General features: G+C 36.3%; 1 protein-coding gene across 1 annotated transcript; it reads left to right on the plus strand.

Annotated features, from left to right (window-relative positions):
- The first annotated feature begins 8,369 nt into the window (after positions 1-8,369).
- Positions 8,370-20,566, plus strand: LOC128243561 (uncharacterized). The gene is made up of 7 exons (XM_052961405.1): positions 8,370-8,532; positions 9,278-9,460; positions 11,951-12,124; positions 12,668-12,838; positions 15,868-16,009; positions 18,576-18,755; positions 20,067-20,566. Exons 2-7 carry the CDS (start codon positions 9,292-9,294, stop codon positions 20,257-20,259), a joined length of 1,029 nt encoding a protein of 342 aa, XP_052817365.1. The 5' UTR covers positions 8,370-8,532; positions 9,278-9,291; the 3' UTR covers positions 20,260-20,566.
- Positions 20,567-20,784: the final 218 nt, after the last annotated feature.

Raw genomic sequence — 20,784 nt, forward strand, 5'->3', positions numbered from 1 at the left:
ATGAAATATCTGAATATGCATACTTTAATACGAAAAATATGTACAAAACTGTACATTAATACTGATGTTCGAAAACAGTATAAAGATGTACGAGGAATTCGTACATGTACATTAATGTACGAGGAATGTGTATATACACACTGATGTACGAGGAATGTGCACATGACACTGATGTACGAGGAATGTGAACATACGCACTGATGTACGAGGAATGTGTATATACATACTGATGTACGAGGAATGTGCACATACACACTGATGTACGAGGAATGTGTATATACACACTGATGTACGAGGAATGTGCACATACACACGGATGTACGAGGAATGTGCACATCCACACTGTTGTACCAGGAATGTGCACATGCACACTGATGTACCAGGAATGTGCACATCCACACTGATGTACGAGGAATGTGCACATACACACTGATGTACCAGGAATGTGCACATACACACTGATGTACGAGGAATGTGCACATGCACACTGATGTACCAGGAATGTGCACATCCACACTGATGTACCAGGAATGTGCACATACACACTGATGTACCAGGAATGTGCACATACACACTGATGTACCAGGAATGTGCACATACACACTGATGTACCAGGAATGTGCACATACACACTGATGTACGAGGAATGTGCACATACACACTGATGTACGAGGAATGTGCACATACACACTGATGTACCAGGAATGTGCACATACACACTGATGTACCAGGAATGTGCACATATACACTGATGTACGAGGAATGTGCACATACACACTGATGTACGAGGAATGTGCACATACACACTGATGTACCAGGAATGTGCACAAACACACTGATGACCGAGGAATGTGCACATGCACACTGATGTACCAGGAATGTGCACATCCACACTGATGTACGAGGAATGTGCACATACACACTGATGTACGAGGAATGTGCACATACACACTGATGTACCAGGAATGTGCACATACACACTGATGTACCAGGAATGTGCACATACACACTGATGTACCAGGAATGTGCACATACACACTGATGTACCAGGAATGTGCACATCCACACTGTTGTACCAGGAATGTGCACATACACACTGATGTACCAGGAATGTGCACATGCACACTGATGTACCAAAAATGTGCACATGCACACTGATGTACCAGGAATGTGCACATACACACTGATGTACCAGGAATGTGCACATACACACTGATGTACCAGGAATGTGCACATACACACTGATGTACCAGGAATGTGCACATACACACTGATGTACCAGGAATGTGCACATGCACACTGATGTACCAGGAATGTGCACATACACACTGATGTACCAGGAATGTGCACATACACACTGATGTACCAGGAATGTGCACATACACACTGATGTACGAGGAATGTGTACATACACACTGATGTACGAGGAATGTGCACATCCACACTGTTGTACGAGGAATGTGCACATACACACTTATGTACCAGGAAAGTTTACATACACTCTGATGAACGAGGAATTTGTAAATACACACTGATGTACGAGGAATGTGTAAATACACAATGATGTACGAGGAACTTGTATTGGAAACACACCTACACTTGTATTGGACACACACCTACACTTGTATTGGACACACACCTACACTTTTATTGGATACATACCTACACTTGTATTGGACACATACCTACACTTGTATTGGACACATACCTACACTTGTATTGGACACATACCTACACTTGCATTGGATACATACCTACACTTGTATTGGACACATACCTACACTTGTATTGGACACATACCTACACTTTTATTGGATACATATCTACACTTGTATTGGACACATACCTACACTTGTATTGGACACATACCTACACTTGTATTGGACACATACCTACACTTGTATTGGACACATACCTACACTTGTATTGGACACATACCTACACTTGTATTGGACACATACCTACACTTGTATTGGACACATACCTACACTTTTATTGGAAACATACCTACACTTGTATTGGACACATACCTACACTTGTATTGGACACACACCTACACTTTTATTGGATACATACCTACACTTGTATTGGACACATACCAACACTTGTATTGGACACACACCTACACTTGTATTGGACACACACCTACACTTGTATTGGACACATACCTACACTTGTATTGGACACATACCAACACTTGTAATGGAAACATACCAACACTTGTATTGGACACACACCTACACTTGTATTGGACACACACCTACACTTGTAATGGAAACATACCAACACCATATTGGACACATACCAACACTGGTATTGGACACATACCAACACTTGTAATGGAAACATACCAACCCGCAACAAACCGAATCCCCCGCAACAAACCGAATCCATGAGTGTTGGACAAGGAAATGTTCATAAATGTTTATGAATTGTTCACACCGCAGATGGATTTGAACGATTCCAAGTCCAATGCTGGAAAGAAAAGAAAAGTGGAAAAACTGTGAGATGGATAACATTGTGAAAAAATAGACTTCAGCAATACCTCCCCCCAACAAATCGAATCGATGAGAGTTGATATGTTGGACAAGGACAATGAACCTATGGATCTTGTTTAAATCAAATGCTTTTCTAGTGGAAATAAATGATAATAAACCAATATGAATATTTGTTGTATTTATTGATTTCAATTCAGTATCAGGCATATTTTTGTGTATCCTTCTTAAAAAAACTCAAGGCGAGTTGTCAAAAAAGTTCGTCACCCTAAAATATATGTACATCGTCACTTGTTGTGCTTAATTTTGTGATTCAGTTTAATCGTTCTAAAATCAATAAAAATTATACTACAAGGGGGTACTAAGTGTGAAAAAACTACATCGCTTAAACGCAAATGCGCTTAGGTAGATACATAGCTAAAACGCGAATTCACTATAGTGAAAATGCAAAGTCAAAACTTTGGAATTTTTGAAAAGTTGTCAAAACGAACCATGATTTTAAGCACTTTATTAATGTAGGGCTCTATCATTTGTAAATCAAAACTAAAAGAATGCTTAATCTGTTTTGAAATTAGGCATTTATCATTTTCAGTTCTACTGGCCAAAGGCCAGAAGAGCTTATGTGATGGTAATGTGTACTAGTATGTGCGTCGGTAAAAATTGCTTGTGAACGCGGTACAGTCTTCAGTTTTGATTGTATCTCGATGAAACTTGTACAGTATTTAGATATCTATTAGTGCTCGTGTTTTTTTGAAAACCAGCCAGATCCGCCCATGCATGTCTAGATTATGGGCCTTGAAAGTATAAAAAAATCAGTGCGTCAGTAAACAATTGCTTGTGAACGCGATACAGTCTTCATTTCTGATTTTATCTCGATGAAACTTGTACAGTATTTAGATATTTATTAAAACTCGATTCCTATTGAAAACTAGCCAGATCCGCCCATGCATGCCTAGATTATGGGTCTTAAAAGTAAAAAAAATGCTATTTTTAGCAAAGTCTATGTTTAGCCAAGTCTACATGAGCGAAGTCTATTTTTCGCTAATTTTAAATGTCAAGTCACAATTGCTTGTGAATGTTTGTTCAAATTATTCCCCTGGGGTCATTATTGGCCACGCCCCTGGGTTCACAGGTTTGGTATATTTAAATTGGGAAATGTTAAAAACCTTTTTGGCTGAACAGCTATGCAGATCCTTGCTATTTTGAACAAGGCTTAATTTAGAAGTCCACTACCATGGTTGTTCAAATAATGCCCCTTGGGTCAAAATTGGCACTGCCCTGGGGGTCACAAGTTTCCTAGAGACTTATGTAAAAAATATTTTCAAAATATTCTTGTTTCAAACCACGAGGCCCATACCTTTGAGATTTGTTGTGGAGTATCATATGATGACCGTCTAGGAAAACCTTTTAACTTACTTTTTAATTATTAAAGCTACAGCAATGAAATTTTGACCATGAGTACAGTTTTGAAAGCATATTTGTTTACCATCAGATTACCTTAACTTGGCCCATATTAAAATAGTTCATGCAACTAATCTGCTTACAACACTTCTGTCCTCAGATGTTGAACGGACAGCGTTTTCAGCTAACCCAAACACAAAAAGTGAACTATATATTTGTTGCCCATTACTCATACGGACATGCTCTGGACTGAAAATGACCACGAGAGCCATGCCAGTAGAGCATAGTCCCTCTTGGGCCTCTTGTTGTATAAATCCATTGTCATTATTGAAACCAAAATTTACCAGATTAAAAAGAGGATATTTGTTTAATTTAGTGCATTTTATTTCACAAGTGTAATAGAAATACATATTTTAACGAGTGGGAAAGCCACAAGTGAAAAAATAGGTTTTCTTTGATCACGAGTGAAATAAAATACGTAGCTGTCAATTTTCTATTTCCGGTATGTTGAGAAAAAGTTCTCTTATATTCTTTTTTATAGTTAATTATTCGCTCGTTTTTAGTGCTAAGGTTTTATGACCAGTAATCAATGAAGTTTTACGAGTGCACATATGTTCCAAAATGTTTAATGAAAACACCTTTATTTTAAGCGGAGCATGAATACATAACCAAATTACTACTCCGCCATTTATTGAATGAAAATTTAAAAGGTTGAATGTGTTAGCAAAAGAATTGCGGATAATCATTGGATATAAAACATTTTTCTTAGTGTTAGAGTGTGTTTCATTACACATGGATTTTCAGTCATCTGTCTGTCAGAGACCAGTCTGTTTTGCTTGAAGACAGCTCGATTTCCAGGTAATGATGAGGACCACGCTTGTTTGTTGACAAATTTTGAGGCGTGGGTGGGGTAAAAAATAATCAGTAAATTGTTGGGTGAATTTTCCGGGAAGCTCGTATTAAGTATTACAACAACAAACAGTTCTAAATACATAAGAACGATGATATAAAAATATATTTATGCTCGAACAGTTGTTTTCCTCTGTTATTTGTTTGGTATGAAAGCATTCAGCTTCGCCTTAGTTCAAGATCAAACTGACACTCATAAGCCATATGTACAAAAATAATGCAACTCTGAATTGCAATTTCATGGTCTGAACAAAAATTTGTATCGAAAATTTTGAAAATCTATAAGTTTTCTAGAAGGGATCTCAAGATTTCATAAACGAACCATAGGCTTCATCCCTGAAAAAATCTAGGCTTCATGAAACTCAAACACTCAGATTTCAAAACCTTCAACAGTTGTACTTTGAAACTAGCGTTCACACCAGTTTTCATGAAAAAAAAAATCAAATCTTAAAATTCATAATGTTCAACTGAGAATGTCAACAATGTTTTTCAAGGAATTGGAACGTAGAGCCTTGTGAGCGTCTTGAGCTCAGGGATATCTTCACGGGGTATGGGTACTGCAGATATTGTATGTGCGTGAAGTTAGCACCGTAGCACCGTATCACCATATCACCGCGTATATATATTCAAAATCAATACAATAAGAGGACATGCAATATTCTCGAGGAAACATGTAAGACTCGTACTCGCAGAAACGAACAAGGGGACCATAGGGACCTATGTCACTGTGTAGCCGAGACCTGGCCCTAGGTGATGGCACATGTTAATACCCTAGGATTTTAGGCAGGCTATGCGGGATAGGGACATGAATTCGATCCCCAATGCCAATTTGGCCCATATTCAGACACTGTTATGGTGCGGATGCCTTAAAAACGAGCAACGGGACCAATGTCACTGTATCCAAGGGAAACTGTTAATACTACGAGGATTTTAGTCTGGCCCCGTCCTTAGCCCAACATTGTGCGTATATGGGCAATATAAGCCCTACTGACCCCTACCATACATGTAAGACTCGTTCTCGCAGAAACGAGTAAGGGGACCATAGGGACCTATGTCACTGTGTAGCCGAGACCTGGCCCTAGGTGATGGCACATGTGAATACCCTAGAATTTTAGGCAGGCTATGCGGGATAGGGACAAACTGACCCAAAAATTTTACCTAACACCATAACAGTGTCTGAATATGGACATAACGATAAGTGTACATGGATGAACTAGGCCACGAGCCTTACTTTATGATGCATTTATATCGCTGGAGCTGTTGTACTGAGTAGCCGAAAATAGAGCTCGAAAATCGAATTTTCGACTAAGGGGTCCCTAACAGAAAGTGTAGTGATAAACTAGGTTCAGGGCCTATAATGTGAACTATAGATAATAATAATACGCTTTCATGGCTCATGTTCTAGGCATTGACACGTTTGCTTAAAATTATCATGGCTATTGCCACTATGCTAAGGTGGTCGGCATTTGGAATCTCTTCAATCTCGAATATACCATTGTATTCGGAAAAGTCTGGTTTGAGTACATTAACACGTGAGCATTGCCTTATGCCTCAATATGCTGTGATGGCTCATGTTCGAGGCATTCACGAGTTTATGTTCAATTACCATGAATATTGCAAGAGTGGTAGGAATTTGCATTCCAGGCATATGCAGGGACCTATTCTGCTTGTTAATGGAGAACACTGCGTTGGAGATTGATTAACACCGGGTTGCAGACATCAGGTTTAAAGCTGCAATCTCACAGAATTACCGTTTTCCATTTGTTTTATTTTTGCCTTGGAATTGGAAAATATTGCGTGAATATCTGCTAACCAGTGATTAAAGACTGCTTACAAAAAGTCAGATCGCAGATCTTCATAGTTCCATTCCAAATTTAATGTTTATGGCTTAAACCGTTACTTACGGTTAAAGAAAAATGCATAAAACATCAATTTTGGGACGGAAATATATAAAGCTGCGATCTGATCTTTTGTCAGCAGTCTTTTATCATTGGTTTGCAGATACTTACTCAAAAGAAATCTCGTAATCAAGACAAAAAAAAAAAAAGTTGTCAAAGCGTTCAATCTGTGAGAGTGCAGCTTTAAAGCTTAGCTTAAGATTTGAAATTGAGGGTGTTTCTAGCACAGTTTCGAATTTAAATAAGTTCTATATAAGAAACAGTCGTTACATAGTACCTGTTTAACAAAAACAATAGCTTTATATTTTTTAGGGACAGATTTTGCCGAAATTTACCTTCAATGCCTTATAGATAAAAATTTGGGATCCCCGATTCGCATCTTACGACGAACAATCGAATGATGACCAAACGATTGACTGCTACCGAACATCCTTATTAACGGAGGGTACACAGGGGTAACATTTGGATGGTATAAGGGGTGCAGGAGAGAAAACAGTGATTACTTAACAGGGAGAAGAGGGCTTTTCGTTAAGCTGTGTTGTCGAGTATCCAATATGTTTACTTTAAGATCAAGATAAGTAGCATTATCTTTATGTTAAGGTCTATAAACGTATGCTACATATATACAATATATGTCTTGAATAAATTATATTTAAAAATATGGTCACATTTTGTAAAGTTATGAATGTGTTAGTATCCTTTCCTGAATGTGGCCATTTGAAGCGGTAATTTATCAAAGCCTGTCATTAATAAGCATACATCAAGTATATAAATATGCATTTATCACAAATCAGCATTGCTCTCTGGGATACGACATTATGTAACGGCAAACATCTTCACCGTATTCCGGGATAGTTTCCAAGGCTCTGTCGTGTGTATGTATTACAAAATGCACAGTTTTAGAATTATTTTAACCGCGCATTTGTTTAGGTGTTAACATATTTTAGGCTAACATGGAAGACGTCCCATTCCCAATGTGACGCCATAAAATTAACGTTTCATGTCCATATAAATAAGTAAATATTACACCAAAGTGCACAATTCAAGACTAAATTTAGACAAAATATTATAGCGTAAGAACCCTCAAATCTACTTATTCATTTATGCAGCATATTCTATGCTTCAAGGGGAAGACCGTTCAAGACTAAGTTGTGATCTCTAGGAAATATCAAATCGTGGACCGCCCATGACTAAAATAGCACATCTTATTGGGGTACCCTAGGCCTCAACCTCAACATACTTTGGGATTCCATGGAAGACGATGCACACCCAAAGGTGTTATGTCAAAGTTATTATTGACACGACAGTGTATTAATGTTAATTATACAGCATAGTCCACAGTTTAGGGCTTCACACACTTTGACCAGCCCAGTTGCGTTCATACCCCGATAATGACATCAACCCGCAATTCATTCCTTAAACGAACATCAATATAGTCTGGGTATTAGTCATGATCATTTATTATGCCTTTAATATGATTAAAAATAAAACAAGGGCGTAGACAATTTGTACATTTTACTGCTATCCATAAACTGTTTAACTTAACCAAAACTGCGTTTACATGCTCTATATGTAGAATTTAAAATCCAGGAATCTGCCCTCCAAAACGTATCATATTTTGTATATCTTTGAAATTACATGATTCCCTTTATTTTTTGCAGAAATCCGTTGTCCAGCAGTCGTTCCGAATGCCCAATTAAACACGTGCAACCGTTACCCTGGCTACCGATGTGAATACACATGTACAAATGGCTACAAAGCTGCGTTTGACCATGCTGTTTGTCTAAATACAGGAAAATGGAATATTGATGTCAACAATTTCTGTAAACGTGAGTTAATAATATCATTCTAGGAAAAAACTAGACGAGGAAAATGATGCATGATACTGTAAATTGGCCTTGTTATGATATAGAAACATTCGCTATTTAGGCGCTGTTCATCCCAAGCATAGCATTACATATCAAGGATATAATAACCAGTGTATGTAAACCACGTGATAAATTACATCATAAATGCTACGTCAGAAGGCAACATTTTGCTTCGAATGATAGCTTAAAACAAAGATAACTTTTCTTTTTCTTCACCAGTTTAAATGAAACAAAGGGCAGTCTTTGCCGCTTTGAGAGCCCCGCCTTCGTTTCATTACGGAGTTTGATTAGGTGATACGTTTGCTCAAAACTCAAAAACTTGGACAAACCTGTTTCCAAATAATGTTTTGACAGCGCTCCATCAGACGGCCGTATTGTGAAAAGGTTTGTCGAAGTGTTTTAAGAAACTAAACTCTCAATCAAACTCTAGAACAAGACCGAAGGCGAGGCGTTGTAAGCGGCGTAGACTGCATTTGTTTCATTTAAAATGGTGAACAAGTAGTCAAGTTATCTTTGTTTAAAGACTTCATTTGAAGCTAAATATTGCCTTCCGACGTTACATTTATGACGTAATTTATCACGTGGTATACACACACTGATAACGCATAATGTTACTCCTTGGCGTGGCATGCGGAAACTTGCAGAACAATCTTATCCATAACAAGTGCCATTTGTCTACAAGTAATTTCTTCCATTTTTAATGTAGTGCCACAATGTCCGATGACGCTTATGAATGGATTAGCGCAAATAGCCGCTAACTGTGACGTCAGCGCCGGAAAATTGTGCAAGTACACATGCGCGGACGGGTACACCCTCAACAGTAAACTACCGTCACTCACGTGTGGAGTGAACGGACAGTGGGTAGTTAAAAGTGACCAGCCTTGCATATGTAAGTATTTTACCCTCTATCGACCCATTCCTTTATTTTTTATTCGACGCTGATGAATGCAATGTAAATGAATATATCATTCGCTGATCGTCGTCGGCGACCAAAGTACCCAGCAAACAATTGACGTTAGATAGACGTTGTAACATCGTCAGAAATTGACGTTGGTTTAAACGTCGTTTCTTTCATGCTTTACGATGAAATATGGGGTTTAACAGTGAAATAACAACAGTGAAAATATCAATTTGATATTTTCACTGCAAAATAAGGAGTGAAAATATCAATTTTCAGAACTACTTTTAAATCCTTTGTTGTTACATGTACTTGCCTTGGTCAAAACAGAACACTGGACTTCAGTAAATTATGTCAAAAAAATGTTTTAAAAAATAAAGAAATATTTTATAAATTTAAATAAATATATAATTGGAAATTAACAACTTACCGTTTATTACCGTTTATTACCGGTTATCCCGTTTATCAAACATTTTACTGATCTTTGAAGCTGAATGTTCGAACATTTGCTTTCATTCCAAACAAATTACAGACAAAAACAACTGTTTGAACATAAATAAAATTTTATAGCATCGTTCAAATTTATTTTGAACTGTTAACCGTTGTGGTACGTAAAATGAGCTTCCTGGAGAATTCACACAACAATTTACAGATAGATCCGATATTTTTTACCCCACCCACATCTCAAAATGTGTCAACAAACTAGCGTGGCATTTACTCTTCCGGAAAACAAACATTTTAAAGCGAAAACAGACTGGTCTCTGACAGTAAGATGACTGAATATTAACTTACTTTAAAAACACGCGTATATGCAGTCTTAAACTAAGAAGAATGGTTAAAATCCAATGAGTATCCACATTTGTTTTGCTAACACATTTGACCTTCCAAATTTTCATTCTATAAATAGCGGCGTAGTAATTTGGTTAAAATAAAAAGTGTTTTCATTATTTTTTGGAACATTAGTGCACTAATAATACTTCATGTTTACTATTCATAAAGCTTTGCAATAAAAAACGAGCGAATATTAAGCAATAAGAATGAATAGCAGAGAACTATTTCTCAGCAAACCGAAAGTAGAAAAGTTGACAGCTATAATTATGCATGAGGGGCGCCCCACGGGTAGCGGCGTAAAGCCCACCCTTTTCAAAAAAGGGGATAATTCAGAAATAAATAAAAAAAACAAATAAAACTCCGAAAATAAGCATAAAAGAAACAGAAAATTTGTTTATTCCAGTGTAAGATCGTATTTAATTTCACTCGTGATCATAAAAAAACTACATTTTCACTCGTGGCTTCGCCACTCGTGAAAATATGTTTTTCTATGACACTCGTGAAATAAAATACGATCTTACACTGAAATAAACAAATATCCTCTATATATTATTTGAAAATGAAAGTTTTTTTTAGACGTCAGACTCCGACTTTGGAACAACGTCGGAATGCTAACGTTGGAACAACGTCGGAGTTACGTATACTTTCTTCCGTTACACTTCATACACAACGAAGCATGGCGCAGAAGTGTATTCGGGGGTATACGATGGTGTTTGTTCGTGTGAAATAATGTTCTTCAAATAAAGTATCCTAACTTGAAATGTCCCTTTTCAGTATAGTAAATTTGTTGAAACGCCTTTAAACGGAGGACTGTGATAAATCATTGATATATTGCAAGATAGTACCAACGGTCAATGTTTGTTAGTATGTTTTTACAGAAATATACGGTTTGATGCGACATAGTTGCATAACCATTTGTTTTGTGCAAATACATACTAACAACCTTTAACTGTTTAGTGTTCCACATTTTATTGTGTGAACTACCCACTAACCGGGCCGATGATATATTTCGCCTAACCTGATTTTTATCTATAATTTATCAGTATGAATCAATTGGTTTGGTGATTTACCTAAATGAGTGCATTGGAACACTTGTGAAATAATGTCTTCTCATTGGACAAAAGAAAATGTTGACCACTAATAAAGCTACTTTCGTTACGAACATATCTGGATTTGACAGAATATTCCCAAACCCTTTAAGAATTATCTGAATAAATGGACCTGGAATATTGATAAATGAACTGAATGGAATAAAATAAATGAGGATATGGTTAAGAATTGTATTAAATACTCTGGTCCCGACTGGGCCTAAAAATACATTTGGTTTGGATTACCCGACCCTAACTACGAAACAGGCGCTGACCACGCCGTTTTAATAGTCAGTTGTTAAAAAATAAAAAAAATGTTGTTCTTTTATGTGTGTGTTTTAATATGTTGTTTAAAACCTTTAAAGCCATAATATTACTTTAACATAATTCTCCAATGATGACAAATGTTCTTTTATAAAGCCTAATAAAAAATAAATGCAAAAAATAAAAAGCCTACCTTCACTACCCGTTTTTGAAAAGGATGTAACCCTAACCAAACCATTTTTTTTTTGGCCCTGCATGTATTTGTCAATCCTTTAACAATCATTGGTGTAAATTTCAGTGAAAACGTGCCCAGAAAATGCACTACGATACGGAAACACCACTAATTGTAACACCCGCTCGGTCGGGACGCCTTGCAAATACACCTGTAACAGCGGATACAAGGCATTACCCAACTTAGATGAGGTGATCTGTAGAAAAGACCTTACATGGCACCCACAGAATGCTTGTCAAGGTAAAACTAAACGTGACCTTTGATAAAGTTTGAATGTTTTTAGAATAACAATGTGACTTTACACAATTTTCAGTGTTTTTTCTATCACTTTACCAGTTATATAATAATTTACATATTGGGCCGATTAATCAGCACTTTGTTTAAGTTAACTGTTTTATCAACTGAATCATTATTGCTCTTAATAAAAACATGGACATACATGTGATCTTTGGACAACTTATTCAGCTTTGTTTGTTTTTATATGATCTCGCCATAAAATAGTTAACCTTCAAAAGTTAACGTCGATGCCGTTAACAACGATGTTAACTTTAACAAATATCAGAAAAATCGGCCCAAGGTTAGAAAAGTTATTAACAATTGGACTTGTTTTCCATTTTAAAATGTTACAAACATGACACACAAAAGATGGAATTAAATGTTAAAAACATTGAACAGTAATGTCGACCAAATTTTATAAATCATTTTGCATTTTAAAGAGTAAATATCCCTTTTTACTGCAATGGGAAAACTAATATTCATTTTTTGCGTGTTTTTACATTTCAGAAGTTAAATGCGACATGTCATTTGGATCCGTTACCATTCAAAAGGACTGTGACTTCAAGATCAACAGCAAATGCGGATACTCGTGCAGCAGTTCCTTTGAAAAACACTCAAACGTTACCATGTTAACTTGCCGCGCAGATGGCACGTGGAACCAAACAAACGTCTGCTTAGGTGAGTGGCACGAGAAATTTATTGTAACACGTGTCCATCTTAGAGATTCAGCAACCAATTGTATAAAACCGGTTGGTTTAAATATATTTTATTGAGCAAAATTTATCAACATTTCAATACAAATACATAATCAAATTCAGGATGGAACGGTAGAAATAAACTAATAGAGTTCCTTTCCCTGGTATGATAAATTACAATTAGCATTTGAGGCAGATATTAGTGATGAAGTTATATTTATATTAATACACAAGCTCATATTAAATAATGTTTAAAATTTAGGTAATTGAATGAGAGACTTTAAATGCAACAACTTTTACTAAAGAAAAAAAACAACTTTATTCCAAATTAAATAAGTGTATTGAAGTAGAAACAAATAATATAGTATGGGAAAGAACGAAGAAGAAATGAAAGAGAGGCAAAGTAAAAGATGTGTGATTGTGCACAACCAGTTAACTCTTTGGTTTGGTTAAAGTTAGTCTATTGTTTATTGATCGGTCAATAATTATCCAATGATGTCTGTTGACCGTTTAAATTACTTAAATGTGCACACTAACGAAAAAATAACCTGCGGATAAGTTGTCAATGGTTGGTATTCAATATGCAACTTATGGTCAAACTTGATTGACTCCATTCACTGTATAGGTCCGTCATTTATATCACGCAATCCGATTAGCTACATCGTTTTTGGATCCAATTAAGACCAATATTGAATACCAGCCCAGTTTTATACCATACGATAACCTGGGGATACGTTATCCAGGGTTTGTATTCAATATGCAACTTATGGTCAAACTTGATTGACTCCATTCACTGTATAGGTCCGTTATTTATGGCACGCAATCCGATTAGCTACATCGTTTTTTGGATCCAATTAAGACCAATATTGAATACCAGCCCAGTTTTATACCATACGATAACCTGGGGATACGTTATCCAGGGTTTGTATTCAATATGCAACTTATGGTCATACATGATTGACTCCATTCACTGTGTAGGTCCGTCATTTATATCACGCAATCCGATTAGCTACATCGTTCTTAGATCCAATTAAGACCAATATTGAATACCAGCCCAGTTTTATACCATTGGTCCCTCGTGTAAATAAGCTTGATATTTCATCTCGTCATCCGTAGTTATGTCAAATGGGTATGCCTAGTGACCCCATATGATGTCGGTACCATATGCAAGGGCATAGCTTGTTGATTATTTATACGCTCGAGTATGAAATAAATTACCTTGAAGGTTTGAGGTCATCTTATGAACTGGCGTACGACTAACGGGTTGTATTAATATTTTTAGTTAAATATTATGTCTGGGTTACCAATTTAATTGAATCTTTTAATCATAAAATCAAATAAATGTTGAAAAAAATGCTCAAATAAGCTCCTACTGGTTGGAGAGTAGTAGCCGGCAGTTTTTGCATGTTTTTGAAGATTTTCTCGGTAGATCGAAATGTAACGGAAATAATACTTACATTTTATTAAACTAGGGGTCAAGGTCTACTAACTTTACAATATTAAAATTTGTGTTGTCACGAAGCGCGTGCCTAATTGGGGCCACAAAGGGGGTAATCAATTAGTGCCAATTTACGGATTATGAGAAGCAGTACCCGACAGTTTTATTTCAGTACCGCTCCTTGACTATAAAACCGTTATTTATCGGCTTATTAAGTATAATTTCCCCAGGACGCGCCTCTATTGAACAGGGAAGTAATACTGGTAACCAAGCGCTGGAGTAGTCTCGCTTTAACAACGCGTCTAAAACCACACCATGGATACATAAAATTTTGAATATGTCTCAATATTGTTTGAAAGCGATTGACGGGCAATATGAAAATATCATTTCAATGGGCTTTTTAAAAAAATACATTTTGCTGTGATTCATCGACGAATAATCGTTCATAACCAACACTTGACTGTCGCTAAATGCTAGTGCTATAATTAGATATGCAAAATTATTCAATTGCGCATGCGCAGTAACATTCAAGTTCTCCTCCCCCACGAGAAAGTTGGCGAACTTTTTGACATTTCCAATACATTTTGTAAATAAAATGTTTAAACGTACGCTTTGTGTTGGATTCGATGCAAATGGTGTTGCTTGGATACGGTTCTTTTTTACCATTGTAAGAAGATTTAAAAAAAAACACGAATAAAAAGCGATTGCCGGCTACTGCTTTCCGCCGGCTTCTGCTCTCCAACCAGTAGTTTCGAAAAAGTATGACTAGTCAGGAATACTCCTTCAAAAGCGGTAGTACGATACGAGCGTAGATTAGATGGACCCATTATCCGTAAAATGAATATTATGCTAATATTTTTGGTTCTACCTTAATTCGGACGTATATATTGTAATCTCCCAAGCCCAAACAAAGCTAGTGTCCAGTGTTGTTTTCGGTATTTTTTTCTCCTAATAAAACCCTTTTAAAATGATTCAAAAACTTGGGGTTACCTTACCTTCCAAGTTACGATATCGTAAAAGTTGTGGTTATATTTCTTTATGAAACGGCTCCCAGGTATCCAAAATTCACATAAAGTCAAATGTTACTCTGTCGAAGGCGTTGGGACCACGGTCATTGACGATTGTTTGTACAAAGTTTCAATAACATCAGCCTACATTCATGATTTGTTTTGTGGAACCTGGTTGTGTTTCCTTAAGTCGTAATATCAATGCCGTATTTGCTAACCTGCAAACAGTATGAAACGTGGTGTCACTGAAAACGTATATATTTTCAAATAATTTGAAAACATGTTACATCGAATAATTTTACTAAATAACACTTCAAACCAGTGTTAGATTCTTTCAATATGTATGATTTCAAGTAATTCCGATCCTGCAGTTCAAATAAAAAAAGTGTACATGTTTAAAGAAAAAAAAAATACTATACATGAAGGAGTATTTTGTAACATGATTTTGAAACTGAAATAAATACATTTTACAACGTAATCTTACATGCAACAAAACTGACGACGAAATTAGCATAAAGTATGTACAGGCAGGACGTTAGTTGTTTATATTTGAATTTTGTCTTACAGAGGCATCTAACGTGGCGGTTACGGATGCCCAGACCGGAAGTGGCGGAGCAATTTCCCAGGCCGGGGCAACAGCGGGGATTGTGATCCTTGTCGTCATAATTGTGGCACTAGTGTTGGTTATAGCCTTTGTCTTCTTTCGAAAGTAAGTAATGTGTTAGGTATGCAGGGCACATACATGTACACGTAGCATATAGTTCACACTTTGTTTATCACGGGTAAAAAAATGTAACGAAAACGTTTGTAGAATTTTCTATATATTTATACCTAGCGTGTTTTCAACTGTGTAAAGTATTTTTAAAAGGGTTATACACCAGTCAATTGTAACCACGGCCCCTCCAGGTCTGGGGAATAGCCGGGACTTTGACTCTCGGTCCAGCCAAGCCCGGGTAAAACCCACGCCCTGCGGGAACGAACTAATGGTAAAATAACCGCCAAATGCCCCCGCACCCCAGGGACCCTAAGTAAGGCACATAAAACCATCGCATTCACCCGGCACTGCGGGCCATTGGGAAGGTAAAAACACGGCCCATTTCCCCGGCTATCACCGGTGTACCCCCGGACCTTAGGGGCCGTTGTTACAATTGAATGGTGCTTTAGAGTTAGCTTATCCTTTAGTCAAACGTAAACTACAGTCGAACTCGCTATGTCGAACTCTGTTATGGTTATGTCGAATTTTCTTTAAAAATGTGTTGCGTTTAGTTAGATATGTTTTGTATTTCGGTTATATCGAATGTTCGTTATCTCGAAATATTTCCCGAGGTCTCAACGACTTCGACATAGCGATTTTTGACTGTATATGTGGATTGAGCATGCCTTTGCGCCACATCTTGTCATCGTCTTAGACGTTTGAGGCACTACTAGGCACATGTAATAAACGCTAGGTGATTCCATATTTGAAAAACTTATTCGGAACTCCTCGGCCATTTTTTATCGAAATCAACCTCGGATGTATGCCTGTACATTAGTAGAAGGGGTTCGTTTACTTTTAATAAAAGTATAAATTAATTTAAGCATTTTAACGTTTAAAAGTTTTAATTAATTGACCAATAACATGTATTTTTGCTGATTTTGCCATTAAAGTGAAATTCTTGATTGCCAGTGATGTGAATTATTGCATGAATGATTCAGATTTCCAAGAGTCAAGTTATTAATTTTAACTGCCTAATTGAAATTACTACGCGATCTTCTTGCAGCGTAGTTAAATATTAAGATTTCTGACATTGTAAACCGCTTTTATACATCCGAGGATATTTTCGATGGAAAATGGCCGAGGTATTCCGAATGTCGAGAATTCTGTCAGTTTCATCGAAGAAACGATCATTCCGTTAAATTTTACCCTTGTAGCTGGTCCTATGCTTTGGGTTTTTTTCCGAACGTATGGCATTGTACAAGAAATAAAATTTTGTTGGACGATACTTTTAATCTAATAATAAAAAAACGAAACATTTCTACAAATCATTAATATTTTAAAGTTGTTAGAAATTGTGACTTTACATTTAGACTGATAACCAATTCATCCCAAGTCATCGTTTGGTTAAAGATGCACTCTTACTCCCAGATAAGATTTACTACAATTAATAATATTGTTTAAATATTCCTAAAAGGATGAATAAATGTTGAAAACAATGGTTCTTATGAAGGATACCGAGTTTAATTTGAAAAATGAGCATAAAACACTGTATTTCTACCTTATGAGACTACAGTAGACCACAGTAAATCTTTTAGCATTCACCAATCATTTAATATTTTTGCGTTTTCTGCTTTTGAATACACGGTTACAATCTTGTTATCAGAAATTAATATTTTTCATAAATGCATTATTTAGTAAGTAGTTAAATATATATCAGTTAAAATTGATGTTTGTTATACATGTGTATGTATTGATTTTGAATAAGAGTGTCACTTTAACTGACTATTTGGAAGCTCTTTGTATTAATAAGGATAGTGTGAATGTATGTGCAGTCGGCCTTCGTTGGTTTTGTCACGCTGGGCGTCTCTCGTCTCTCATTTAGAGTCTGTGAGGCAATACACGTGTGCCAAGAACACAAGTATTTGTCCTAGATATCTCCATGATTTCATAGCAATCACTTTATCTGAACGAAAGAGGCGTTTGTTCAATCCAGCACGTTGTTTTCATTTAATTTTACTACATTGTAAATATATGGTATTTGTAATAGATACAGTACGAGATTTTCTGTAAAAGAGTAACTGTATTTGACTTATGCGACGATAAATGTATTGCATATATAAGTGAGCAAATAAATGTATTAATAAATAAATAAATAAATAAATAAATAAATAAATAAATAAATAAATAAATAAATAAATAAATAAATAAATGAATAAATAAATAAATAAATATAGATTTAAAAATAGATAAATAGAAATATTTTTCCGAAAGATAAACATTAGATTATTATCATGGCCTTTCTAAATACAATGTATCGGCTAGTGGGATTACTCAAAATTCTCGTGCACGGTCCGTATACAACCGTAAGAAGACACTCTTTCAAAAGCTCTGCTTAGGGTCTAGTCGTATAACCATAAGATATGATTATCGATAAGTCGAAATGCAAGATTTTTTAAAAAGAAGTTCATAGCCGAAAACCAAGTTCTATGATTTTTAGTGTCTAAAATTCATGGTCCATTGCTGAATCAAAAAGTCCCCTTTTGTACTTTTTTCTGACCCCTAATCCTGTTTGCTTTAGGAGGAAGTCTTCGGAAGTCCCATACTCCACGGCATCATTCCATAACAAAGGTGACGTGGCCATAGAGAATCCGGGTTACCGGGCAACACCAAGCGCCACGCCCACCCCCGATCGGCGAGGTAACGGCGTAGACGACCACACATACTCAACCGTGGATGCTAGCCAGATGCAGCCAGTCAAGTATGTATTTCAATTCTTGCTTTTTCAGCAAACGTTTTTTAAAAATACAGTTAAAATTCGCTATGTTAAAGTCGTTGGGACCTCACAAAAGACTTCGAGATAACGAAATATCGATATAACCGGAATATATGTTTTACTATGTCCAACACGTTCCGTTATTTTTCGACAAAACCAGAAAATCGAGATAACAGAGATCGACATAGCGAGTTTCGACGGTATAAGCCGAATACGGCACACAAATTAATTCGTTAACCGAAAAATAAAAACATGGAACTAGGTGAAATACGAAGTACAATACTGAAATATTTTAATTCAACTGTGTCGAGCCAATTGACCAGTCGCCATGCAATTACTGCAACTTTTATCTCGAAGTAACCAAACATGACAACAAAGGAGGGAGAAGGGATTCTTTTAAATATAATTGTTCAATTAGAGTTTGTTTTACTTACTTTTATAAACAACCACCAACTGGCAAACAGTCTCTGTTCTGTGAATATAATCTTAAAATAATTCAAATTTCAAATGCGTTTTTAACGCTTTTCGGAGAAATAGAGCATACTTTGTTGCAATTTTCAATGATGACTAACCAAAAAAAAAATCATATTGAACTTTTGATAATGTTTATCATTAAACAAACATTTTCTTTAGCATTTCACACGAAATTATTTCTTGTTTCTCGCATGTGAGTTTGTTTCGTGGTCACCAAGCCGGACAAGTGTTTTTTCTCGGGTACTCCGGTTTCCCCCACAACACAAGACCACCGTCTCGCGTAAAATCGTGTCAAAGAGAGTGATAAATATAATGGTGTTGTAACTTGTTTCGCAATCGTTGTTAAAGCTGCACTCTCACAGATTGAACGTTTTGACAACTTTTTTATGTTTTGTCTTGGAACGAGCCAATTTTTGCGAAAATCCATGGAAACCAGTTATATAAGATTGCTGACAAAAAATGAGATCGCAAAAGATTTTATATTTAAGTTCAAAAATTGATATTTTTGATTTTTTTCTTAAACCGTTAGGTTTAAGCCATAAAAACATTAATTTTCGAACGGAAATATGAAAATCTGCGATCTCATCTTTAATCAGCAATCTTTTACTATTGGTTTGCAGATATTTACGTAAAAATTGCTCATTCCAAGACAAAACATTTAAAAGTCGTCAAAAGGGTAAATCTGTGAGAGTGCAGCTTTGAATAAATAACTCTAAACTAAACAAAAACTAAATTATTTCTTTCGATAGCTGACCCTAAAACACATGGTCCTGCCCGTCTAATAACGTGATAAGATTATTGTTAATTATATTTACTTTTCAGATTTGATCGCCTCCCCAATTCACCTGGCAGTGGTGGTGCCAAAGACGATGGCTTCGTTAACCCGATGTACCATAATAACCAACCAGGAAGCGAACAACTGGCGGAAACAGCGCAGATCGATATCACCATGGATGGTGACGACAGCGTTCTTACCAAAGACTCTTGGTTCAAGGAACAGCAGAAGTTGCATTAGCTGACTTTACAACAGTTACCAGATTTCTCCACGTTTTATGTGTTTTGTTATTAACAGTGTACGCATGCAGTCGAATCCCGTTCGCTCGAAGTTCAATGGACCGGCGAATTGCTTCGAGTCTCGAGAAGTTCGAGCCAGCCGCGGGAATGTTTTTATTCGGTAAATTTGTTTTCTCGATCCTTTACATCCAGTTCGAGCCAACGGGGAAATCGAGCAAAGCGAATTCGAGCCAATGGGGTTCGATTGTACTTGATTGAATGTTATACATATCATTGACCTATTATGTTAATATAAACTTGATGATGTTGTTATATGTTTTTCATTTGACGTTTGTGTAAGTGAAGTGAGAGATTGTTGGCATTAAAAGCGACGGAGCCAATCTTCACACATGTTTTAATTCCATTCATTAACGCGAAGACGTTGCCATGATTCTTAGACATGATTAGTTGAGAGCAGAATGTATAAAAGTATATATATACCGGTACCGATATTTGGTATCATTGTATTGACAGCTGCGTCGACATG

This window comes from Mya arenaria, chromosome 8 (assembly GCF_026914265.1).
Source record: "Mya arenaria isolate MELC-2E11 chromosome 8, ASM2691426v1".
Lineage (NCBI taxonomy): Eukaryota > Metazoa > Mollusca > Bivalvia > Myida > Myidae > Mya > Mya arenaria.